This window comes from Carcharhinus amblyrhynchos, chromosome 3 (genome assembly GCF_965287045.1).
Source record: "Carcharhinus amblyrhynchos chromosome 3, sCarAmb.v2.hapA, whole genome shotgun sequence".
Lineage (NCBI taxonomy): Eukaryota > Metazoa > Chordata > Chondrichthyes > Carcharhiniformes > Carcharhinidae > Carcharhinus > Carcharhinus amblyrhynchos.
The window spans coordinates 21,665,118-21,692,417 of NC_137326.1; the positions used below are offsets into that span (position 1 = coordinate 21,665,118).

The 27,300-nt window shown below is 43.7% G+C and overlaps 1 protein-coding gene across 3 annotated transcripts in view; it reads right to left on the reverse strand.

Annotated features, from left to right (window-relative positions):
• The window catches only part of vgll4b (vestigial-like family member 4b), a 104,568-nt gene extending 100,613 nt beyond the window's left edge, over window positions 1-3,955 (reverse strand). Inside the window, exons 1-2 of one of the 3 annotated variants that reach the window (XM_080181968.1) lie at window positions 3,841-3,941; window positions 3,472-3,571 (exon numbers count right to left, since the gene is read on the reverse strand). In XM_080181968.1, the coding sequence (XP_080038094.1) occupies window positions 3,472-3,535 (64 nt within the window). In that variant the 5' untranslated portion in view covers window positions 3,536-3,571; window positions 3,841-3,941. Of the gene's footprint in view, window positions 1-3,471; window positions 3,821-3,840 lie in introns of those variants that run through there. The other 2 variants (XM_080181985.1, XM_080181977.1) reach the window with 2 other exon arrangements.
• Between the last annotated feature and the right edge of the window lie 23,345 nt (window positions 3,956-27,300).

Consider the following 27,300-nt stretch of genomic DNA (forward strand, 5'->3'; position numbering starts at 1 on the left):
TGCGTATTCCATCCTATAACATAGTTGTGATTAGCACTGCAGCCTCACAGCGCCAGGGACCCGGGCTCAATTCCAGCCTCGGGTGCCTGTCTGTTTGGAGTTTTGTATGTTCTCCCCATGTCTGCATGGGTTTCCTCCAGGTGCTCTAGTTTCCTCCCACAGTCCAAAAATATGCAGGTTAGGAGAACTGGCCATGCTAAATTTCCCCTTGTGTCCAAAGATGTGCAGGTTAGGGGGATTAGTGGGGTAAATACATGGGGTTTTGAGGATTAGGCATGGGCAAGAAAGTAGGCGCAGAGTCAATGGACCGAATGGCCTTCTGCACTGCAGGGATTCTACAATCTCTGCCAGGAACACTTTTTCCGGACATAGGGGCCCCAATCTGCTCAAATACCATCTATACCAAGGGGAACAGGAAATATCTTGGGTCAGAGTGTATCCGAGGGATGGGGTGGAGGCATTGAAAAATATTCAAGTAGCAGTATTAGAATTGGAGTGCCCTTATTCAAGGCATGTTTCAATAGCAAATGCTGGCACAGCTCCTAAAACATGCATGCAACAAGCTGTTTGACTCTGTGTCAGTTGGCAGCAGGGTTAAGCCGGATCATGCTGTCAACTGGCATAATTTATTCTTACAGCCCAAGTGACTTCTGAATTTCACCCTCATTTGCCAGGTTGGGTCACTCTGATCAAACCTTGCAATGAAGGTCTTGGAATTACAAGTCAGTGTTGAAGAGAGCATTTTCCCATCCACTCTTGATGACGTGGCCCTCAGCTTGATCACAAATTAAATGGATTTTCATACAGTCCCTACAGTGTAGAAGGAGGCCATTCAGTCCATCAAGCCTGCGCCAACAATAATCTCGCCCAAGCCCTATCCCCTGTAACCCAATGTATTTACCCTGCTAATCCCTCTGATACCAAGGGAAAATTTAGCATGACCAACCAAACTAACCTGCCCATCTTTGATGTGTGGGAGGAAACCGGAGCACCCGGAGGAAACCCACGCAGACATGGGGAGAATTTGCAAACTCTGCATAGATAGTCACCTGAGGCCGGAATTGAACCCGAGTCCCTGGCACAGTGAGGCAACAATGTTAATTACTGTGCCACCATGCCACCCTTGATCACAGGTTAATTGGCTTTTATAAAGAGGTATCCTGAATGTTATTCCACTGTACACCAAAATAAAGACGGCACGCTGACACAGTGGTTAACACTGCTGCCTCAGAGCACCAGAGACCCGGGTTCGGTTCCCGGCTTGGGTCACTGTCTGTGTGGAGTTTGCACATTCTCACCATGTTTGCATGGGTTTCCTCCAGGTGCTGCGGTTTCCTCCCACAGTCCCAAGATGTGCGGGTTAGGTGAATTGGCAATGCTAAAATTGCCCCTAAGTGTCAGGCGGACTAGCTAGGGTGAATGCATGGTGTTATGGGGATAGGTTCTGGGTGGGATTGTGGTTGGTGCAGACTGTACGGGCCCAATGACCTCCTTCTGCAGGATTCTATGATTCTTATCACCAGCCCAAAAAACAGTGATCAGAAGTTGAAACGTGCTTATTCTGGAGGCAAGACTTGGCGCTTTAGTGTGCCTCCTCTGTGAGGTCATTAACATGAGCTGCAATGGAGGGGAGTGGATTGATTTCAGAAACACATCTCCCTCTCTCGAGCAGAAACTGGGCTTAAGCCTCAGGTGTTTCTTAAAATCAAAATCTATAGAGTGCTGTAGCCTTTCCAGGATTTTCCCCAATAGGGGAACTTGGCCGGGGGTTGGGGGGAGGGGGGGGGGACTGCTTCCTGGAGTGAGCTGACAGGAGGAGATTTAAAAAAAAAGCAGGGTAAAACTCATTAACAGCATCACTGAAGAGAGAAACAAGGGTTAAGGTTTCCAGGCTAACATGATTCAGTTCCGAAGGAGAGTTAATGGCACTAGAAAGAAAACGTCAACTCTGTTCCTCTCTGTATAACTGCTGCCAGACCCGCTGAAATGCCCCAACGCTTTGTTTACTTTAATTTCAGACTTACAGCATCCGCAGTCTTTTTAAAAAATGATTGGATATTATTTGATTTTTAAAAAAAAACATTTGAAATGCGTCGCATTAACTCTACCAATATAACCCTGAACTGGCTTTGGGGCAATATTTAGAAAGATTCTGAATGCACTCACTCTCTTCCACACAGCAGCACAGAACAGGAGAGGAATCGAATTTCAGGATTAAGTAGCTCCCCCCTCTCCTCCCCCCCTTGCAGGGAAATTGACAGTAAATGAGTCGACTTCCTTGTCGGATAAACCTCGGCTGATTCACTCCAGTCTATTTAGAAAGTCCCCAAAATATATATGGGGAGGGGGGGTGGGGAGCTGCGGAGATTTACACTGAGACTACCACAAAAACACTGCTGAGTGAGGGTGAAGGGTGTCACACACCGATGGTCAATGTACAACAAGCATGAAATATACAAATATCCCCAATGTTTACTACAGCAGGGGAGAAATCGAAGGCGATCTGGAAGGGGAGAAGGTTGGGGGTGGGGTGGGTGTCTGAAATCCCCTTGTAGTCGGGGTGATAAGCTGTTTACACCGCAGAGTGATCCACCTTTAACGCCCTTCTCTCTGAGGCTGACAGTGGGAGAGGGAGAGGCGATTGGACAGAAATTACATCATTTCATTGTATCCTCTTACAAGTCACACACAGGTCCTTGGGAAGTCGCTGTAGTACAAGAGGTGGGGGGGGGGGGGGGAGGAGGGGGGATGCAATTCTACGCTAGTGTCCTTTCCCGTCTCCTCTGCGAACCAGAACAATGCGAGTAAGCTTCTGTCTTCAAATCCGGCTCTGACTGATTTCATGTAGAAGAATTAAAGTGATTTCCCTCCTTCCTTTCCCCCTCCTCCCAATCCCTCTTCACTGCACTCGCACCCCCCCCCAAAAAAAACAACAAAACAGAAACCCATTTGTCAGTTCTCAAACTGGCACCCAGTTTGGTGCCGTCTTGTCATTTGATTATTAGAAAAGAGCTTAAAGGTAAACGTGGTGGCAATCGAATCTTTCAGACACACGCCGAAGTTCCCGCCTTAGTAATCATTTCAACATACAACCAACCAGTCATAAAACAATGGAAAGTGAATACAAACATGTAAGAATTCAGAAATCCCAAACAGACGCCGAGTAGCAAACAAACCCCGAGCTCTTGCAGTATTATTATTTTAGGAATCGCTGCATTACAACTTCTGGAGGGGTTGTGGGGAGAATTTAAAACACACACTGCAAAACAATTTGAGACTTTAACCCTCACTTCCCAAGCATTCAATATCCTGGACAAACAACCAAAGGACCATCAGTTATACCATTCACTGTCAGGAACATTTAGAGGCACTTTCGTGAAAGCTTATTTTTTAAAAAAATCTCTCTACTTCCCCTTAAACTTGTCATTAACTGCTGGCGAGAAGCTGCAATGTTCTCATTACCATACTTACGTTTTTCGTCATTAGCGTGTAGTAAAGATGCTGCTCGGGACAAGACATCCAGGGGAGTCTCCATTCTTTAAATATATGTGTGCATATATATCTCTGCAGCCTGCAAGAATGAACGCAAAACAGAAACACACTGCCTGTACCACATCACATAAACTTTGGGCTTCATTCTTTTGCTCTCTCGCTTGTTTCAACAATAACGCGACACAATAAGTAACCATTTTTGTTTCTAACGTAACATTTTTTTTAACAGGAGGCTGCCTTTAAAATCCAAGCATAAACATAAAGCCCCCGTTTCATTATCAATTACACTGTGTGCACTCTGAATCTATTTGTCGAGTTGTGTACGTTGAAATGACTGCTCGTTTTTACCTGTGTGTTTGAGTGGCAGCGCCTCTTTGGCTTGTGTGGAGTGGATACACTAAAGGCGGAAGAATGTGAGGAATGATGGAATTCTCTCACGGCAGGTGGTGAAAGTGACAGAACACCATTGGCTCAGAACGACAGCGAGCTGGGAATAAATTTTACTAATCTCCACCAGGCGTCACATCCTCAGGTAGAGTCAGTAGGACGGTGCGGAAGTGACTATGACTGCGAACCTAACCTTCACCTCGGCAGGCTGGGCGTTTCTCGGGATGCTAGCTCTTCCAGGAGAGAGAGGGCACAGGGGCACGCAGAGGCAGACAGACACACAGGCAAGGAGGCAGGGAGGGAGGGAGGGAGGGAGAGAAGGGCGGGCGGGCAGGCAGGCAGGCAGGGAAAGAGAGGGGGGTAGGAAGGGAGGGAGGAGGTAAAGGCAGGGAGGATGAGAGGGGCTAGGAAAGGGGGGCAGGTGGGGAGGGGTGAAAGAGAGAGGGGTCAGGAAGGGTGGGCATACTCTTGAGTCATGCAGTTTTCCCTTTTCCAGATCAAGGCAACATTATTGCAGGTGCTGGAATCTGAAACAAAAGCAGAACATGCTGAAAAATCTCAGCAGGTCTGACTACATCTGTGGTTTGAGTTTGCGGCATTCCACTCTGAGCATTGTCTGTGTGACTTTAAAGATGGAGTAAAATAAATGTTTTAAGAAAGGTAACTGATGTTTGAAGAATCTGCATGGAAATTATTGTGATGAACTTCATTTATTTTTTAAAAGTATCATTTGCTGGGAACTGGGTCCAGGCTATGGTTTCTGTCCATTTTTTTCTTTATTTATTCATGGAACATGAGTGTTGCTGGCTTATTGCTCATCCCTTGTTCAGAGGGCAGCTGAGAGTCAACCACATTGAGTGAAGGCACCGATATCTTCTGTCACTACCGAAGTCCCGTTTTACTCCTATACTGTTCGATTTAAAGTGATGTTTTCCCAGAAGCACCTTGCAAGTCTGAGGTCAGATGGGATGAATAATCCTTTCTGTGCAGGAGGAGGCCATTCAGCCTATTGATTCTGTGCTGATGATTATTTTTAAGAAGATTTGTTTTTGTTTAAACGCTTCAAAGGATAATTTTTTTAAATGCAGAACGTAATGTCCAGTCTTGTCTGGAATCGGTGAGGATGTCACAAGCATCCTGAGTTGGAAACTATATTGTCGTTTCTATGTGTCAACATCCTGGAATACCTTCCATGATGATACTATGGGTATTTCTACGCTTAGATTTTATTAATTCTCTCATGAGCTGTTGGTGTCACTGGCAAGGCTAGAATTTGTTGCCGTTCCTGATTGCCCTTGAACTGAGTGGCTTGCTTGACCTTTCAGAAGGCAGTTAAGAGTCATAGAATGCAGAAAGTAGTCACTAAGCCCAGTGGATCTGCACAAACCCACCTGGGGCTTTTCCTCATAACCCCACTTATTTACCCCCAACACTAAGGGGCAATTTAGCATAGCCAATCAACCTAACCCGCACGTCCACATTGCTATGGGTCCGGAGTCACACGTAGGCCAGGTCAGGGAATGGTGGCAGATTTCATTCCCTAAAGGGTATTGGTGAATCAGATGCGATGTTTGTTGATAGTAATAGTCACCACCTCACCAGCTGCCATGGTGGGATTTGAACCAGTGTTCCCAGAGCCTTAGCCTGGGTCTCTGGACCCACCATCTCAAGAAGATGTCACATCAACACTTCCTTAAGGACAATTAGGGATGGGCAATAAATGCTAGCCTTGCTAGCTATACTTACCTGCCAAGAAAGAATAAAAATATCCCAAAGCACTTAATAGTCAATGACATAGTTACTTCTGTAATGTTGGGAACTGGCAGCCAAATATGCACGTGACAGTAAAGCAATGTGACCAATGAATATCCTGTTTTAATAATTGATGGATAAATGGTGACCTTTGTAAGTGTATCCAAAATGTTATTATCCTTGCATCAAAACAAATTCTAGCTTGAAAACATTAAGATAAAACTTGGTACTTTAATATGTGAGCTTGCCAAACCCAGGAATACATCTCTGCCAAGCTAGGACTGCAGTAGGAGATGAGAGGAACAACATGAGGGAAAACCTACTTGACCTCACTCACCCTCACCACTTTAGCTGTTGAAGATGCATCTACCCATAAGAATATTGGTCGGAATGGACAAACTTGCAGAGGCAAAGTTCCCTCCTTACACTGAGGACAAGCTCCATTGTGCCCTGTGGCACTAAAATTGTGCTAAATGGGAAAGATTCAGAACATATCTAACAATTCAGATCTATTTTTAATAATCATTCACGGGATATGGATGTCACTGGCAGGGCCAGCATTTATTGTTCCTCCTTAATTGCCTGGACAGCTATGAGGTGCTGTGATCCATCAGTAGGAGCAGAATTGTATTCCATCACATTCTACAACCTTATCTCCAATATAGCCCTCACTTTACCATTACCCTTAAGCCTACAAATGAAGAAGAGGACAGGAGAGCATTTGCCACCCTATCTAAAAACAAGTGCCAACTTGATAAAGCTAGAACACAGGACTACATGCATATTAAACAGCAGAAGCAGTATTCTACAGGCAGAGATACGTGATCCAACTAATGAATTAGATCAAAGCTTTGCAGTCCTGGCACATCCAGTCATAAAGAGTGATGGACAGTTAAACAACAGGAGAAGGGGTTTTCCATATCCACATCTTCAATGATGGCAGAGCCTAGCAAACCAGTTCAAAAAGACAAGGCTGGAGCATTTGAAACCATTTTCAGCCCAAAGTGTCAAGTGGATGATCCACTGGATAAAAGTAAATTACTGCAGATACTGGAATCTTTGATGAAACTTTGACAAAGGGTCATTTGGAATCGAAATGTCAGGTCTTTTGTCTCCTTACAGATGCTGCCAGAACTGCTGAGATTTTCCAGCATTTTGGTAAGTGGATGATCCATCTTGGTTCCTCCTGAGGTCACAAAAACTAACCTTCTGCCAAATCATTTCAATCTACGAACTATCAAGAAATGGCACACACAAGTCTACATCATTAATATAGATCAAGAAAAGTGGAACTCCACTATTTATAGTCTTTCAGTCCAACTGCTTACTATCCCTCTCCCTTTCCTATCACTCAGCCAACCTAGCGCACCATGCTGCCAGTCTTTCTTTCCATGAGCCTCAGCTTTGCTGACAGAACTGTTTTGTGGCAGATCATCATTTGCCTTTCGGAAGTCCATGTTCACCACATTAACTGCATTACCCTCAATATTTTTTTATTACTTCTTCATAAAACTCAATCAGGTTTATTTATTTAGTGTCACAAGTAGGCTTACATTAACACTGCAATGTCTCCAGTCCTCTTCTTTCATGCATGTTTCCTTCTTCTCCCGCAAACACATAAATTAATGTTGTCCCTTGCCCATCATAGACACATACCACACCTATGTTAGTGGCAATCTCACTATCCATCATGGGGACACAAGGATGCCTATTGCATGTGACCATTCTGTAATGGCAGTGCAAGGAGCTACTCTGACCAACCGGCACCCTTCAGGGCAACAGGCAGCTGGTAGGCTATGCCATTGCCAGACATTACCATTGACTGGGTGGATGCCCTTTTCTCCAATTTCACATTCACCTTTTAAGGCTTACTGTTATGTTCTGTTCTTACCTTGCTGGAATGCATCAGGTGATTGATTCACTTCCTGCACTGCAGCAATGTGTGTTAAACCCCTATCCCCCAATCCACCTCAGTGACTCACCTCCTTCATCATCTCCAGTCGTGCCTTTTTTGTCTCCTTTGCCTGTCTTCCATCCCGAGGGAAAAGGACATCCCTCTGTGGCCTTGCCACTTGGAAGAGAACCTCCAGGGAGGATCAGAGAACTGGAATGCTAACCTTCCTCTGCCTGCTGCCAGGTCTCAAATGCACCACCTCAATATCCCCATTGCTCGCTTTCCAATTGATTGTTGGTTGACTTTTGAATCGGGTGCCTGCCCGATGTGATATGTACTTCCCCCCCCTACCTGTGCCACCTATCTGGCTGGTTCCCATGCCTACTGAATGTTAATTCAATATTGCGGTTTCAATGCCATCCCCTTGCCCGTGAATCCATGCCACCCACTTTACATTCTGCGATCTAAACTTCAATTTGCTGGTAAAATACAGAGCTGGATCCTTTATGAATGTTACTTGAAACCACCTTGCTCATCTTCCCTCAATCATAAATGTTTCCAAGCAGTAGAGAAAAGTCTTAAAACTGTAACTGTTTAAGAGAACTTTTGGGATAAGGTTTTCACATATGGGATATGTGAATTCCCTGCTTCTGTGTAGGATTCCTCCAAGTTCTCCAGTTTCCTCCCACAGTCCAAAGATGTGCGGTGGATTGGCCACGCTAAATTGTCCCTTAGTGTCAGGGAATTAGCAAGGTAAATATATGTGATTACGGAGATAGGGCCTGGTTGGGATTGTTGATGCAGACTTGATTAACAGTATGGTCTCTTTCTGCACTGTGGGATTCTATGATTCCCTGACTATATCTTTCAGATAGAGAATGGGGTATGTAAAAACTTAGCTAAAAAAAACAGAAAACACTGACATTGACAGGAGCAATTCTAATCCAAAATACTGTTACCTTCTGCTGCAAAGGATGGTCATGGAAAGCTTAAGAAGTCAGTAAAAGTTAATGCTGTCAGAATTTCAAGAGAATGAGGCAGTTTGAAAATTGCAGGTTGCAATTTAAAAATTCAGTTTGTAAAAATTACGTACAGGTTAGTGCTGCTGCCTCACAGCGCCAGGGACCCGGGTTCAATTCTGGCCTCGGGTCATTGGCTGTGTGGAGTTTGCATGTTCTCCTTGTGTCTGCATGGGTTTCCTCCAGGTGCTCCAGTTTCTTCCCACAGTCCAAGGATGTGTGGGTTAGGTGGATTGGCTGTGCTAAATTTTCCATTGGTGTCAGGGAAATTAGCAGGGTAAATGCATGGGATTATGGGGATAAGGCCTGGGTGGGATTGTTGTTGGTGATGCAGACTCGACAGGCCGTTTGGCCTTTTTCTGCGCTGTAGGGATTCTATGATTCTTCTATGATTCTATGACTATATCTGCCATATGGAGAATCAGGGACAAGGCCCAAGTGGTGTACTATTCTATATATAGACTTGCAAACAACACATCTTTGCATAACACAACCCATGTCATCATGACCTATTAATACCAACACCTGATAAATATATGCACGTTTAAAATATTACAGTAATTATTTTCGTAATTAAAGTCTGTTGCTCCTAGACCATGTTTTCCCCAGCACAGGAATGTTAATAATGTTAGACCTTGGTTACAAGCTGTTAACCACTGCTATTGTCTGCCGAGGTGGTTTCTGTGTGGAGGTGGCATTGCGTGTCAGTTGTTTAACTGAACTTTTAAATTCTTGGTATTATCAGATCACATATCGTCCGCATTCAAAACATCAACAATGGCTATATAATACAAGCATGCAATAACAACAGAGTATGGCATTTACCTACAACTTGTTTCTCGCAGAAAAATCTTTTCTCCAGGGAAAGGATTGAAAGAAAAGTGAGTTGAAGGAGGCAAATTAATGAGTAAGACGCCCTCCCACTGCATTAGAGAAAGCCTTGTGAATTGACAGCTCTGAATCTTTTGAACAAGCTGTAATTTATTGATTGGGAGTAGTGACCGCACAGATATTTATATAACACAAGGCCTATAGAACTGTTTTCTTGGTTCATTTTGCCAGCACCAATATCTTGCATCAAAAAATTAAACTTGTTAGGTGGATTAGCCATGGTAAATGCATGGGGTTACAGCAATAGCGTGGATCTGGGTCAGATGATCTTTGGAGAGTTGGTGCAGACTCAAGAGGCTGAATGGCCTCCTTCTCCACTGTAGGGATTCTTTGATTCTATGCATCACAGTCTGATATAACTGTGATTAACATCACAGTCTGGACATGAAGTAATGTAGACCTAGAAGTAGCAAAGCATTTGCTAAAATCAGTGAACCTTCCTGGAAATAAAGCTTCAGTGTGCCATTTTAAATATGTGTGCATTATTCAATCACACCAAAGGATATATTTAATAATTGTCTTGTATTTGTGAAGTAATGTTAAATAGTAAACGCTTTATTTTTTAATTGTTAATTTTTCCAGTGTTTATTAATTATCCTTTTCTTCCATCGTCTGGATTCTTGACTCTATTGCCAAAGGGGAGGTAGGCAAACTTTTCCTGCCTTTCTGCCACAGTCTATTTAGCAAAGCACCACAGATAAACGTCACTGCCAAAGTTGATTATCTTGGTTTATTTTCCATAACCCCTTCTGGAACAAAGCATGATGTCCAGCTGGCATTGCCAATCTGCGGATTTAACCAAATACCAAACCAAAGGTGCAGGCACCCACAGACTGCCATTTAGAGCTGGAATAACCAACACCATTAATCCCCACACTTCAGAAGGAGGCCTCCCAGCCCATCGAGACTGCATTGACTGCCCGACAGTGCATCTCACCCAGGCCGACCTCTTGCCCTGTCTTGAAACCTAAGCAGCTCTGGATATTAACGGGCAATTTAGGATGACCAAATCATCTAATATTTGGAGTGTGCGAGGAAATCGGGCACCAGGAGGAAACCTACGCAGTCATGGGGAGAACATGCAAACTCTACACAGACAGTTACCCAAGGCCAGAATCGAACCATGGCATTTTGAGGCAGTAGTGCCAACCACTGTGCCACTTGCTGCTCTGTGCCACCATGCCGCCCTGCTCCTCAGCTTTCGAGCACCCTAAAATATACTTTTCTACTGTGACCGATGTTTATATGCTACTGTTTAAAGCAAATCTGAAGTGAATTTACTATATTTGAAATGGATTCACAGACATTGTCCTTCCGTCAGATGTAGCACTCTTGCCGAGGTTCTTGGTTCAAGACCCACTTTAGGTCTTGAGCACAAAAATGAAATTTGACACTTCAGTGCATTACTGGGGAAGTGCTGCTTTGTCAGAGGTACCATAAGAACATAAGAGTGTAAGAAATAGGAGCAGGAGTAGGCCATCTAGCCCTTCGCGTCTTCCCCGGCATTCAATAAGATCATGGCTGATCTGAAGTGGACCAGTTCCACTTTCCCGCTTTCTCCCCATAACTCTTAATCCCCCTGTCAATCAGAAACCTATCCACCCGTGACTTAAATATATTTAGCGAGGTAGCCTCCACCACTTCAACGGGCAGAGAATTCCAGAGATGCACCACCCTTTGAGTGAAGAAGTTCCTCCTAAACTCTGATCTAAACTGCTCCCCCCTTATCTTGAGGCTGTGTCCTCTACTCCTGCTATCCTTTCTAAGTGGGAAGAATCTCTCTATCTCTACCCTATCCATCCCCTTCATTATCTTATACGTCTCTATAAGATCCCCCCTCATCCTCCTAAACTCCAACGAGTACAGACCCAGTCTATTTAGTCTCTCTTCATAGGCCAACCCCCTCATCTCTGGTATCAGCTTAGTGAATCTCCTCTGCATTCCCTCCAAGGCCAATATATCCTTCCGCAAGTGCAGCGACCAAAACTGCACACAGTACTCCAGCTGCGGCCTCACCAGTACCCTGTACAGTTGCAGCAAGACCTCCCTACTTTTATATTCAATCCCCCTCACTATAAAGGCCAGCATCCCATTCACCTTCTTGATCACCTGCTGCACCTGCAGGCTGGGTTTTTGCGACTCGTGCACAAGAACCCCCAGGTCCCTCTGCACCGTAGCATGCTGCAGCTTTTTGCTTTTTAAAAAATAATCCCTCCTACTATTATTTCTGCCAAAGTGGATAACCTCACACTTGCTAACATTGTACTCTATCTGCCAGGTCCTCGCCCACTCGCTCAGCCTATCCAGATCCCGCCGCAGACTTTCCACACCCTCCGTGCAATTTGCTTTTCCACTCATCTTCGTGTCATCAGCAAAATTCGTCACCTTACGCTCAGCCCCCTCCTCCAGATCATCTACATAAATGGTAAACAGTTGAGGCCCCAGCACCGATCCCTGCGGCACTTCACTAGTCACCAACTGCCAACCAGAATAGCACCCAACTCTCTGCTTCCTATTAGACAGCCAATCCTCTATCCACACTAACACCTTACCCCCAACTCCATGCCCCCTAACCTTCTGTAGCAACCTTTTGTGAGGCACCTTATCAAACACCTTTTGGAAATCTAAAAACACTACATCCACATCTGACATCTTTCGGATGAAAGTTTGAACCAAGGGTGCATCTGCCTGCTTAGGTGGTGTAAATCGTACTATTTCAAAGAAGAGCAGAGGGATTATCCCTGGGGTCTTGGCCAATATTTATTTTGCAATCAACATGACAAAAGCAGTTGATTTAACCATTATCACACTTGTGTTTGTGGGAGATTGCTGTGTACAAATTGGCTGCTGTGTTTCCTACATTACACCAGTGACTGCACTTCAGAAGTACTTCATTGTCTGTAAAGCGCTTTGAGATGATGTGGTTGTGAAAAGTGCCATATAAATGTAAGTCTTTCTTTTTGAGATCTTACACACATTTGCTGACTTTTAACTGTAACTTCCCTACAGTTAATATTGTATTTCAAAAAATAAAAATGATCATTGTGGGTTAATGTTGTTGAAGATAAATTACCTGAAAATTACCTCACCAAGGCTCCCTCAACAGCACCTTCCAAACCTGCAACCTCGACTATCTAGAAGAAAAATGGGCAATGGAACATGTCCACCTGCAAGCTCCTCTCCAAGCCATGCACCTGACCTGGAATTATATATCACAGTTCATAGAATCATAGAATCCCTACATTGCAGAAGGAGACCATTTGGCCCATCGTGTCTACACCGATCACAATCCCACCAGATCCCTATTCCCATAACCCGACACATTTATTGTGCTAATCCCCTGATACTAGGGTCAATTTAGCATGGCCAATCAACCTAACCCGCACATCTTTGGACTGTGGGATGAAACTGGTACATCCAGAGGAAACCCATGCAAATACGAGGAAAATGTGCAAACTCCACACAGGCAGTGACCTAAGGCTGGAATGTGAACCCAGGTCCCTGGTGCTATGAGGCAGCCGTGCTAACCACGGTGCCACCATGTTGCCCCTTTTTTTTGTAAGGTTCTATAGCAGAGTTCTCCCAGTGTTCTGAGAAATGTCTTGGATTATCACTTCACTGACATCACTATCATGGAATAACAGGTCATTAACCACACATCTCTTTCTGAGACATTGCTGTTCACAACTCAATTGATCTCTTTTCTTGATTGTCGCTGAGCCAAAATCATGGAATTCCCTCCCAAACAGCACTGCTACATCACAGGAACTGCAGCGATTCAAAGAAGTCGTTCGCCACCGCCTTCTGAAGGGCAACTTGAATGGGCAACGGTAAGGTTGGCCTTGCCAATGACACTCACATCCCAAGAGTGAATTTTTAAAAAGCTGAAAAACCCTGATCTGACAGGACTGACAACTTTAATTAAAACACTAAAAGCATCTCTCAACAAAATCTAGCATGACTTTTCAAGCAGTGCCAACAAGCATCACAACCTGCTTCCTTGACTCCCATATCAACAATCTTGTAAACTGTCGCAAGGGCAAATTCATCCTGGTGTGCAAAAGAAGATTGTTTCTTTTTTTTTCACAGTTATTGCAAAAATTATTGGCAGAATGTTCAGCTCGAAATATGCAGGCCAGGATTTTACCACCCCTGCCACCAGCAGATTATTACAGCCTTGCCAAACTGAATGGAGATTTAAATTTAAATGGGTTCATTTATATGAACCCCCATCTGTTGGGGGCTGTAAAATCCCAGTCACAGTTCTACACTGTTGCAAGCTGATACAATAATGGAAATTCCTACCATGCACTATAGTCAATATAAACCTTTGCCATTGACTTTAAATTTGGGTGCCTTGTAGCTATCATGAAATATAAGACTTACAACAGGTTGGATGTTACTAAACAGATGATTCTCAATGGTGCTGGTCATGTGTAAATAATATATCTCTTTCCTAGCCTGATATGTGGTGTACCTCAGGGATCAGTGCTGGATCCACTGTTATTTGTCATTTATATTAATGATTTGGATGAGAATATAGGAGGCATGGTTAGTAAGTTTGCAGATGACTGGTGGCACATTGAAAAGTGAAGAAGGTTATCTTGGATTGCAATGGGATCTTGGTCAATTGGGCCAGTGGGCTGATGAATGGCAGATGGAGATTAATTTAGATAAATGTGAGGTGATGCATTTTGGTAGATTGAACCAGGGCAGGACTTACTCAGTTAGTGGTAGGGCGTTGGAGAGAGTTACAGAACAAAGCGATCTAGGGGTACAGGTTCATAGCTCCTTGAAAGTGGAGTCGCAGGTGGACAGCGTGGTGAAGAAGGCATTCAGCATGCTTAGTTTCATCGGTCAAAACATTGAATACAGGATGTCTTGTTGAAGTTGTACAAGACATTGGTAAGGCCACATTTGGAATACTGTGTGCAGTTCTGGTCACCCTATTATAGAAAGGATATTATTAAACTAGAAGGAGTTGCAGAAGGTATTTACTAGGATGCTACCGGGATTTGATGGTTTGAGTTGTAAGGAGAGGCTGGATAGACTGGGACTTTTTTCCTTGGAGCATAGAAGGCTGAGGGGTGATCTATAAAATATATAGATCTATAAAATAATGAGGGGCATAGATCAGCGAGAAAGTCTATATCTCTTCCCAAAAGTAGGGGAGTCTAAAACTAGAGGGCATAGGTTTAAGGTGAGAGGAGAGAGATACAAAAGTGTCCAGAGGGGCAATGTTTTCACAGAGGGGGTGGTGAGTACCTGGAACAAGCTGCCAGAGGTAGTAGTAGAGGTGGGTACAATTTTGTCTTTTAAAAAGCATTTAGATAGTTATATGGGTAAGATGGGTATAGAGAGATATGGGCCAAATGCAGGCAATGGGGACTAACTTAGAGTTTTTTTAAAAAAAGGGGCAGCATAGACAAGTTGGGCTGTATGGCCTGTTTCCATGTTGGAAACCTCTATGAATATGATATAATTGCTTTACGCCAATCCTTTGAGCAAAGAAATTTCTTCTCAGCTCTTCCTCAAAGGCTTAGGGATGGGCAACAAAAGCTGATTTAGCCACCAACGTCCACATCTGCTGAAAGAATGAATGAAAGAACCCACTGCCACTCAGTCCCAATTACCTGGCATCATTCCTGGATTGGAATGCTATTAGTTGCTTGACGTCAGTTATAGGAAAACAGATGGAATGGATTTCAGAGGATATGATCCAAAATCATTTGCAGATGATTTGAGAGACATGGCTTCAAGAAACTTAGGTCTCGCCTCACCAGCCTTATTGAATTATTTGATGAGGCTAATATAGTGGGTGATGGCAATCTATTGATATCATATACCTTATTTCTAAAACGTATGCAATGAAGTTTTATATAGAACGCCATTAGAAGAGATAAAATCTTAATGGGATTAGATGATAGATAATTTGTTTGAAATTTCAGAGACAGAGTTTTACCATAAATAACCTGAATCAAGTCTGTTCATGACTGAGCTTCTCAAATTTCTCAATTAACCATCTTCAATCTTTATTATTGGATGAAAGCATTAATGGAACCTTTCATAAATTTGTGGACAACATGAAAATAAGCTCAAGAGTTAATAAATCAGTCCAAATCAATAAATTGCAAAATAACTTGGGGTATTTCCTACGATGGAGGGGTTAAGTAGCCTAGGCCTACGTTCCCTGAAATCTAGAAGACTGAGAGGTGATCTAATTGAAACAATTAAATTACTTAAGAAGTTTGACAAGATAAATGCTGAGAAAATGTTTCCCCTAGCTGGTGAATCTACAACACATGATTACAGTCTCAGAATAAGAGTTCAGTCATCTAGGAATGAGAAATTTCTTTACTCAAAATGTTGTAAATCTTTGGAATTCCTTATCCTGGGGAGTTGTAGCTACTCAGTCATTGGGCATATTCATGACAGAGGTCGCTAGCACTTTGGGATACTGTTAAGAACTCCCTTGCTAAGATCACTATGGGTACATGCCCCACCATGGACTGCAGCGCCTCAAGAAGGCAGCTCATCATCACCTCCTCAAGGGCAATTAGGGATGGTCAATAAAGGCTGACCTAGCCAGCAACACCCACATCCTGTGAACGAATTAAGACATTTGAAGGGTTAATAAGGGGAGCCAGGAGATGTAGTATATTCTGCATTCCATTTGAAAAGGTTTGATTAATATGAGGATAATTTGATTAATATGTAAGATAAGGTTCATGGGGGTAATATCATAGCATGGATGGAGGATTGATAAAACAACAGGAAGCTCAGAGGAAGGATAAGCAGGACATTTTCAAGTTGGCAGGCTGTGCCAAGTGAAGTGTGGCAAGAATTAATCATATACAATCCAAATTAATAACTTAGAACAAGAGACTGAGAATAATGCATCCAAATTTGCTGACAATGGGCGGGATTTTATACCCTTGCTCATCCCAAAACCATAAAATCCAGTGCCAAGGTCAATGAACCTTCCATGATCCACCCCTCACCCGATCTGATTCCCATAGTGGGTGGGTTGGTAATATCTAGCTAAGTCAGAATGTAAGGTGTGAGAACAAAAAGAGATTCAAAGAGATTTAGACAAGTTAAGTGAGCGGGCCATAAGATGGGGTGTAATGCAGGAAAGTGTGAGGTTATTCATTTCTAGATGTTGGAATTTAGCGAACTTGGGTGTACTTATACAAAGAGCATAGAAACATAGCAGCACAGTGGCACAGTGGTTGGCATTATTGCCTCACAGCACCAAGGACCTGCGTTCAAATCTGTTCTTGGATCACTGTCTGCGTGGAGTTTGCACATTCTCCCTGTGTCTGCATGAGTTCCTTCCAGGTTTCCTCCAAAGATGTGCAGGTTAAGCTGATCGGTCATGATAAATTGACCCTAAGCGTCAGGGGGACTAACAGGTTAGATGCATGGGATTACTGGGATAGGGCTTGTGTTGTTGGTGTAGGCTTGATGAACCAAATGGCCTTCTTTTGCACTGTAGGAATTCTATGAAGGGCAGTTAGGGATGGGCAGTAAAGGCTAGCCTAGTCAGTGATGCCCACATTCTGTGAAAGAATAAAAAATCTTTGTAGGGCAAATAAGGGGAGCCAGTAATGCAGTATATTTAAGGTTTGATTTATATAAGGGTTGATAATTTGGTTAATATGGAAGAAACAGCTCATGGAGTTGGGGTAATATAGATGGAGGATTGATAAAGGGACAGGAAGCAACAGAGGAAGGAGAAGCAGGGCATGTTCCAATTGGCAGTCTGTGCCAAGTGAAGTGTAGGATCCAGTAATCCAGGTGGTGTACATATACCCACAAATGCAGTTTGAGAGTTCTGGGTGATTCCAGGATTTTGACCCAGTGATTTCAAACTTGCATTTATAAAGCATCTTTCATGATTACGCTACATCACAAAGCACTTGACAGCCAATGAATTACTTTTGAAATGTAGTCACTGTAGCAACATTGGAAATCTGGCAGTCAATTTGTGCATCTCCCAGGGAATGGGGAGGGGACAGGACAATTAAGTTGAAGCAGAGAATCAGCCATGATCACACTAAATGGCAGAGGAAGGTTGAGGGATCTTTTGGTAATCTCCTGCTCTGAGTTTTTGTGTTCCGATATGTTGTCTGCCCTCGGATGTAAAGGTTGCCATGGCATTATTTTGAAGAAAAAACAGAGGAGATATCCCCAGTGTCCCAGTCAACATTAATCCTCCATTGGCATCTCTGAAAACAAATTATTGAATCATTATCACATTGTTGTTTGTGGAAGCTTGCCATGCACAAATCGACTGTCAGGTTTACAACAGTGATTAAATTTGAGAAATATTTCATTGGTTGTCAAGTGTTTTATGATATACTGTGTAGATTGGTTTAGCTCAATTGGCTGAACAGCTGGTGAGCAATACCAACAGCATGGGTTCAATTCCCATACTAGTTGAGGTTGTTCATGAAGGCCCTTCCTTCTCAACCTTTGCAGAAGAGCAGCTTATAGTCATTTGAGACTGTGGAAACTTTATTTTTACTGTGATCATGAAAGGTGCAATATAAATGCAAGGTCACAATCATTTGGTCAAAATCCTGGAACTATCCACAACTCCCAAAGTGCACTTGTGGGTTTACGTACACCACCTGCAGTTCAAGAAGACAGTTCACCACCACCTTCTCAAGGGCAATTAGCAATGAGCAACAAATATTGGGTTTGCCAAGGATGTTCACATCCCGTGAATTACTAAAACAAGTCTTTATTTTCTGACTGATTTAGCCCATGAATGAAGCACGATGAATGAAAAAAAGAAACTTGGTAATAGTTGAAAGCTTATTAAAGATGTTCAAACATGATGAGGCTAAAGGGAAGATAAATATAACTTAAAGTGTATTGCTAGGATGGCTGAGTATGAAACAAAGATAAACTGTGAAACATTTTGGAATGTCTGAACTATTGGAACCACTTTTGGTTCCCTTCCATGGCAAACTATGCTGAGGTTATGGAGAAAGTGTAGATGAGGGCAAAGGTAATCAGAATTATATTTAACCAAAGGGCCCCTTATTATCAGCATAGGATTTATGAGTTAGGGCTATTCATGAAAACACTTGGAGGGATATTATCAATACCTTGAAAATGGTGGTCATTGCGTTCAATGCAGTTGGTTAGCATGTTTGAACATAGAACATTACAGCGCAGTACAGGCCCTTCAGCCCTCGATGTTGCGCCGACCAGTGGAACCAATCTAATGGACCTCTAACCTAAACTATTTCAATGTTATCCATATGCCTGTCCACTGACCATTTGAACGCCCTTAAAGTTGGCGAGTCCACAACTGCTGCAGGCAGGGCATTGCACACCCTTATTACCCTCTGAGTAAAGAGAGTAAAGAGATGAGTTTGAGGTGAAGAAAAATATTAAGACTAGGAAGCGTGCATAAAATATTCTAGACAAACAGATTGTATGGCAGGAACTCTTTTTTTAGAATTTCTATAGTCTCTCTCGAACAAACAACCTTATGGATTTACTGCAATTCTTTAAAAGGAAACTTGACATGTTCCTGAGGGAGGAGGACGTTTCCAGTTAGAGACAATAATTGCTAGTTAGCTGGGATGATGAGGTGCCTAGGCTCCTGCAGCCTCCTGGAGCCTTGTTTGATTGCCTTAGGGAGGCGGGAAGTGATTTGCTGGAGGTTTTTGTCCCTGAAGACAGCAAAATGATTACACATGTGAATGATTCTTCCTCTGATATTTTATATAATTAGAGAGAGAGTAAATGGAGTATGTGGTTTTGCCATGTCTGCACTGGGGCCGGCTTGATGGGTTTGATGGCCTTTACTCACCATTCATTTCGTGTTTCCATTGTTTGCATTCATTTAAACTCCTAAGTACATTCCGTCCGGCATTCAATATTATTTGCAATTAATTATAAAAAATTAAGGAGCAAATCTTCCAGTTCCCCAACTTGACTTCAAACTTCAAAGTGTTACATAAGGGTGGCACACTGGCACAATAGTTAACAATGTTGCCTTACAGCGCCAGGGACCTGTGTTTAATTCCAGCCTCAGGTCACTGCCTGTGTGGAGTTTGTATGTTCTCCCCGCGTGTGAGTGGGTTTCCTCCAGGTGCTCGGGTTTCCTCCCTCACTCCAAAGATGTGCGGGTTAGGTGGATTGGCCATGCTAAATTGTCCCTTAGTGTCAGGGGGATTGGCAGGGTAAATACGTGGGGTTACAGGGATAGGGCCAGGGCGGAATTGTGGTCAGTGCAGGCATGATGGGCTGAATGGCCTCCTTCTGTACTGTAGGCATTCTATGTTTTTAAGTACATCAGCAACTCTCTGTGTTGGAGATTTGCTCTACAAGTCAGTGCAATATTGTTCTTTTAATTCAAATCCACGGGCAGGTGGAATCACATGTCCCATAAGTCAAAAGGTACTGTAATCCTACCATCCCAAGACTTACAAAATTGCACTAAACCTTATCAAAACCTGCGAAAGAAAGACGTTTAGTTAAATAAATCAATTGTAGCGTTACGATATTGTAACTATGCACTGATGTGTACAATTTGTACATATACTATATTCTCGTAAATTGCAGTAAATTATGTTTCTATAAAACTATCCCAAGCTGTTGTGAAAGAACAGCTTCCATGTTGTCTTTCAATCTCACTCAGTCTTCAGGGCACGAGAAAAATTATAAAGTAAATCAGTGGGACATAAGATACCAAACAGAGATGAGATTCTTGCCAAAAAAGGAAACATGAGTAGATCTCTTGAGCATCTCTTTTACACTTTCTGGGAATTGACTGAAGAGTGGTGTCAGCTGAGGCTTGGGAATTGCTTGTCCTTATAGGCAGAGAACTGGAATCATGAGGAAAAACTAAAAGAGGGGCGGAATCCTGATACAGCAAACTCATACAAAGAGAGGAAGCTGGTAATGGGATGAGGCTTCTTTTCTGATGGAAGTGGGCTTTGCTGTAGATCCTTAACTTCATCACGACATTAGCATTTTACTTCCCGGTCAATCATAGAGATTGGATGTGATAATGTACTACATCTGCCAAAGGATGGATTTCTGGTTAAAGGGACTGTGAGAGGGATCAGAATTTCCAGAAAGTGTAAACGAGATGCTCAAGAGATCTACTCATGTTTCCTTTTTTGGCAAGAATCTCATCTCTGTTTGGTATCTTATGTCCCACTGATTTACTTTATAATTTTTCTAGTGCCCCGAAGACTGAGTGAGATTGAAAGACAACATGGAAGCTGTTCTTTCACAACTGCTTGGGTCAGTTTTGCTGAAACATATATGCTGCAATTTACAAGAATATATTGTATGTATGAATTGTACGCATTAGTGCATAGTTACAATATTGCAGCACTACAATTGATTTATTTAATTATACATCTTTCTTTCACAGATTTTGATAGGGTTTAATTCAATTTTGTGAGTCCTGGGATGGTAGGATAACAGTACCTTTTGACTTATGGGACATGTGATTCCATCTGAATAATACATAAATTCCTGAGGCTTCAACAGGCATAGGGATGGAATGGAGACATTGGGAGGCTGCCCCTCAGGTTCCCAAACTCACACCCTGAGGTCCTGCTGTGGGACCTGAGGGACTTAAGAAACATAGGGTGGCACGGTGGCACAGTGGTTGGCACTGCTGCTTCACAGCACCAGGGACCCGGGTTCGATTCTGGCTTTAGGTGACTGTGTGGAGTTTGCATGTTCTCTGCATGGGTTTCCTCTGGCTGCTCCAGTTTACTCACACACTCCAAAAATAGGTAGGTTAGGTTTGCCATGCTAAATTGCCCGTAGTGTTTAGGATTAGATGGATTGACAATGATGGATGTGCTTGGTTGTTGGGTGTTGGGGTTAAGGTGGGACGCTCTTTGGAAGGTTGGTGCAGACTCGATGGGCCACATGGCCTCCTTGTGCACTGTAGAGATTCTATCATGCTATGACAAATAGGGGCCAGAGAAAACCATAAATTCCATCGAGAGGGCTAGAATACAAGAGCAGGGATATACTTCTGAGGCTGTATAAGCTTTGGCCAGACCCAATTTGGAGTATTGTGAGCAATTTTGGACCCCATATCTAAGGAAGGATGTGCTGGCCTTTGTAAGGGTTCAGAGGAGGTTCACAAGGAATGAAGAGCTTGTCGTATGAGGAACATTTGAGGACTCTGGGTCTGTACTTGTTGGAGTTTAGAAGGATGAGGGGAGATCTTATTGAAACTTACAGGATTCTGCGAGGCCTGGATAGAGTGGACATGAAGAGGATGTTTCTGCTAGTAGGAAAATCTAGAACCAGAGGGCACAACCCCAGGCTAAAGGGACGATCCTTTAAAACAGAGATGAAGGAGAAGTTCTTCAGCCAGGGGATGGTGAATCTGTGGAACTCTTTGCTGCAGAAGCTGTGGAGGACAGGTCATTGAGTGTCTTTAAGACAAAGATAGATAGGTTCTTGATTAGTAAAGGGATCAGGGGTTATGGGGAAAAGGCAGGAGAATGGGGATGAGAAAAATATCAGCCACGATTGAATGGCGGAGCAGACTCGATGGACCGAGTGGCCAAATGGTCTTATTATCTTATAGAGACTGCTCTGCCATCCAATACAATCATGGATGATCTTGGCTTCAACTCCACTTTCCTGTCTGCTCCCCATATCCCTTAATTCCCTGAGAGACAAAAAATCTATCTATCTTAGCTTTAAGTATGTTCAATAACGGTACATCCACAACTCAAAGATTCATAATATAGAAACATAGAAGATAGGAGCAGGAGGAGGCCATTCATTACAATCATGGATGATCATCCAACTTAATAATCCTGCTTTTTCCCCTAACCTTTGATCCCATTCACCGCAAGTGTTATATCCAGTCGCCTCTTGAACACATTCAGTGTTTTGGCATCAACTACTTCTTGTGGTAATGAATTCCACAGGCTCACTACTCTTTGGATGAAGAAATGTCTCCTCACCTCCATCCTAAATGATCTACCCCGAATCCTCAGACTGTGACCACCCCGCCACCCCCCACCCCCCCCCCCCCCCCCCCCCCCCCCAGGTTCTGGACACTCCCATCATTGGGAACATCCTCCCTGCATCTACCCTATCCAGTCCTGTTAGAATTTTATAAGAGGAACCCTCTCATTCGTCTGAACTCCAGCGAAAACAATCTTAACCTAGTCATAATGCTTTGAGTGGAGAATTTTCTCCTCAGTCCTAACTGATCTGTCCCTTATTTTGAAATATTCCCTGCTTGGTTTAGATTTCCCAGCCAGGGGAAACAGCGTGTTATGTCGAACCCATCAAAGCCCCATCAGAATTTTGGATGTTTCAAGAAGTTACCTCTCATTCTTCCAAACTCCAGAGAATATAGAGCCAATTTATTCAGCTTGTCATCGTATGACAACCCTTTCATCCCCGGGACCAATTTTGTGAACCCTGTCTGTACTGCCTCCAATGCAAGTACATCCTTCCTCAAATATTGGGATCAAAATTACACCCAGTATTCCAGGAGCGAAATCACTAAAACACTGTACAATTATAGCAGGACATTTTTTATTCTTATATTCCAATCCCCTTGCAATGAGGTCAAACATGCCGTTTGCTAAATGTTTGTGTTTCTTGAACGAGTACACCCAAATCTCTCCGAACATCAACATTTACAAGTTCCAATGCCTTTTAAAAAACACTCTGCTTTTCCATTCTTACAATCAAAATGGGTAACTTATCACTTCATTTGCCACCTTGCCCACTTACTAACTGGTCTATGTGCTGAGTTATAAACTGATGGCTGGCTGAGAAAATTTCTTGGGTGGGCTTGTCTGCCATTGGCTGGCTGTCCTGGTTTTAATCCTTTGGATGACAATAGTGTGAGGCGGCGGGACTTCCATCCATCTCCAGGACTGAGTCCTGCCTCTCAGAGCCCCTCGCAGAGCTGCTCATTGGCTAGGGACAGTATTGCAGAAAGTCCAGGGGGAGCAGGGGAACACTGGATGCCCCCAAAAACTGTTAAATCCAGGGTGTCTCTAGGGCTGGATTGGTAGGGTAGGGGGTAGGGTTGACAAGACTGTTGGACAGGATGGTTGGTGAAGGTGGACACGGGAAACAAACCTGAGGGGGAAAATCATCTGAGTGGCAGCAGCCAGGAGGCCTGGGACAGAGGCACTCTACTCCCTCTTTTCACTGACCTTAATCCTGTTGGCTTGGGTGAAGGTCTCACCCACTGCCTACCTGGTGGCAGGATGAGGCCTTCATTTGGGCATTAATTGCCCACAAAGGCTTTGGGCCACAGGCAGGCGGCAGCCGGTGACAGTTACCCCACCACTGGTAAAATCATGATTGGTTGGGCAGATCAATGGTAGTTATTCTTGATCTGGTGCGGCATCCTAATTTACGGGTTCAGGTCCACCATCTTGTCTTCCCATCCAGAAGTGGACTGTAATGAATCATCTATTCGCAGCCCATGATTCCTGGCTTGGGTTACTGTCTGTGTGGAGTTTGCACATTCTCCCCGTGTCTGCATGGGTTGCCTCCGGATGCTCCAGTTTTCTGCCACAATCTGAAAGATGTGCTGGTTATGTATGTCAGCCATGCTAAATTCTCCCTCAGTGTACTCGAAGAAGTGCTGGAGTGCGGCGACTAGGAGATTTTCACAGTAACTTCACTGCAGTGTTAACGTAAGCCTACTCGTGACACCAGTAAATAAACTTTGAAAAAAACTTTAGTCATGGATTCATAGGCCGGGATTCTCCCAAAAATATTCTAAGTGCCGAATTCGTATAAAAACTGGAGTAAATCCACGCTGGTTTCTTCAGAGGGATTTTCAAAATGAACCTCCTACACTGTCTGCACTGCAGAGTACCTCAGGGAGACTCCTGCCCAGTGGGTGGGGCCTATTCCTGCTGGAGAGGCCAGCACCATCGTGCTGAGTGGGCCATTGCACATGCGTCGATCTGTCAGCACTGAGATTGGTGCATGTACAGTAGTCTCACACTGCTGGCTGTCCGATCACTGGCAAGCTCATTCGCTGGCCAGCACAGCAACTTTGGATTACTGATTTGCAGAGCCTGCGCCCCCGATCACTAGTTTCCCAGACATCTCCAAGCCAGCCCCTCCTCCCACCCGGAGACCTCCCCAATCCCAAATCCCCTGCCCCCCCCTCTCCCCGCAGCTCCCCCACCACCCAGATGGTCAGTCCTGAACAGTCCCTTCCCTCCCTCTGCCACAATGCCAAATGCAGAGTGCCAGCGGGACACCACACCCCATTGATCTCCCGCACCCCCCCCCCACCCCCTCAAGCCATTCACCATCAATAGGCCCTGCCTCTTGGCCCCACCCTTTCTGCACTGCCCGATGCCTGGTGAGCAGTGCCAAGGTGCCCCTTGGACAGTGCCACTTTACCCTTTGGGCAGTGCCAGGGGGCCACTTCCCCTTATCCCCCGACCGCCTGGGGTGGGGGGCCTCCGTGGCGGGCCCAGAGACTTCAGGCCTGGGCCCGCTAATGATATCAAAATCAGCATTATAATATTTAAATCAGCTCCATGCCGATTTCCAGCACAGAGCTGACAACGCCTCAAATCCGGGGTCCGGAGATGCGCGGAGACTGGGGTGCCCAGTGGGCAGTGCGCTAAATGGCCTCTGCTGATATCTCTCAGCCCTCTGCACTAGAGCAGCACAGCAGGCTACAAGAGTTGCCCTGATAGGAGCTTTACAGCACAGGAAGTGGCCCTTTATTCCATCATGTGCGCACCGGCCATCGAGCACCTATCTATTCCAATCCCATTTTCCAGCACTTGGTCGGTAGCCTTATCCATAGTCCTCCTCATAGTTGTGTTCCTTTGCAGAAAACCTAGACTGAAGGTTTAGTTTCCAAATAATAAAGAAAGAAGCCAATCTGTTGAACAAGCAGGAAAGGACGGAAGTGACTAAGGAAGCAAACATGAGCAGTGTGGTCCCTCAAACCTGATTATAATGCTCCATGATGTTCAAGAATCTCAGAAAATTTCATTTACTGCCATACAATGGGACAGTGCATGTGACAATAACAGTCTTGGAAAGCATTACGAAAGATTTGACGGGGAACGTCAAAAAAACTGAAGAAAGAAACAGATAATTAGGAAGAAAGCTTTGTGTACTTTCTCTGCTTTTACAATAGGGTTCTGATGACAGAACCAGTCAAACCATGCTATAGCCTTATAAAGACATTCCAAACCAGTTTTGTTTTAACTTTTATTTTCTTTTTGTTATGTAATTCATCGCAAACTTAAAAATTGAAGCCAGCTTTCACGTTGCAAATTGAGCAACGCCTGTTATACTTTGAACCTCACACTTCCCAGTGGGCTATAAAACTTACCAATCATTTAAAATGCTTTGGCTGCAACAGCTTGACCAATAGTGAATTAATGAATGTTCCTTTGTGTTGCACTCTTCTGTAATGATGTGTGTTTACCATATCAGATACTATTTACCAGTACACAAAAACAGACCATTCCAACAGGACACTACTACCCTGTGTTACAGCCCCACATGAGCTTATTGTTGATGTTATTGATTTGATGTGCATTCATTCACTAGTTATGCAATGTGGTTTTCCAACTGCAATAATAATGGTAAGCTCCCATAAGGCTGCTTGTGATGAGTCAGAAGATCTGCTGTTTTATAATAATAGGGGTGTTCTTGCCATGGATAGGATAACATGAGGGCCACTGATTACTGAATAAGTGAAATTCCATTTCCATTAAATGCCATTCTGGGAATTTTACTGTCACTTTCACAACTGAATTGCTTAAATAACCATCCTTTACTGTAAATGATGACTATAAATATATGCATAGTTCCATTACATACGAACATACAAATTAGGAGCAGGGGTAGGCCACTTGGCTCCTCATCTCTGTTTTAAATAAGTGACCCCTTATTTTTAAACGGTGGCTCCTGGTTCAAAATTCTCCCAGAACAGAAAATCTCGCCTCCACATCCACCCTGTCAAGATCCCTCAAGCTTTCAATCACCTCTTACTCTTCCAAATCGCCTCTTACTCTCCCAAACTCTGTCTTCATTCCTGCTGCCTCGGAAAAGCAGCCAGCATAATCAAAAACCCATGCACCCTGGATATTCTCTCTTCCACTTTGTTCCATCAGGAAAAAGATGCAAAAGTCTAAGATCACATACCGATTGTCTCATCATCCCTGCTATCATCAGACTTTTCAGTGGGCCTATCATATATTAAGCTGATTTTTCTCTACATCCTAGGTACGACTAGCAAAATATTCTACACCCTCTCCTTTCTTTCTCCCCTATGCACTCTATGGATGGTATGTTTTGTCTGTGTAATGCACAAGAAACAATACTTTTCATTGAATCCCAATACGTGACAATAATAAATCAAATCAAAAACTACAGTGGATACATGTCTAGCCTCTCCAACTTTTCCTCATAACAGAACCCACCCATTCCTAGTATTACTCCAATAATCCTTCTCCAAACTGCTCCCAACACATTTACGTCTTTTCTTGAATAAGGAGACCCATACTGTACACTGCATTCCCAAAGTGCTCTTCAGCAGTGTCCTATATTACCCATGAATTAATTTTGTCCTTTATCATTTTTAAAGATAAGATGGGTTTTATATAGATAGGAAACAGGTTTGCAGGGCTGGTGGTGCAATGTGGGTTTTGGTGTATTAGTGAATTCCTGGTGTCTGCACAAACAAAGAGGAGAAGGAGCATGTGGCCTGACAGTATTTGGCAAGAGTCCAGGTATGCCTGATCTGCTGTTTTACAATTAGTTTTTGGAAGAAAGCATCAGGAGTGCAGTCTGGAATCCCTTTTTCTGTCAGTTTCTCTATCTACATCTGCATTCTGT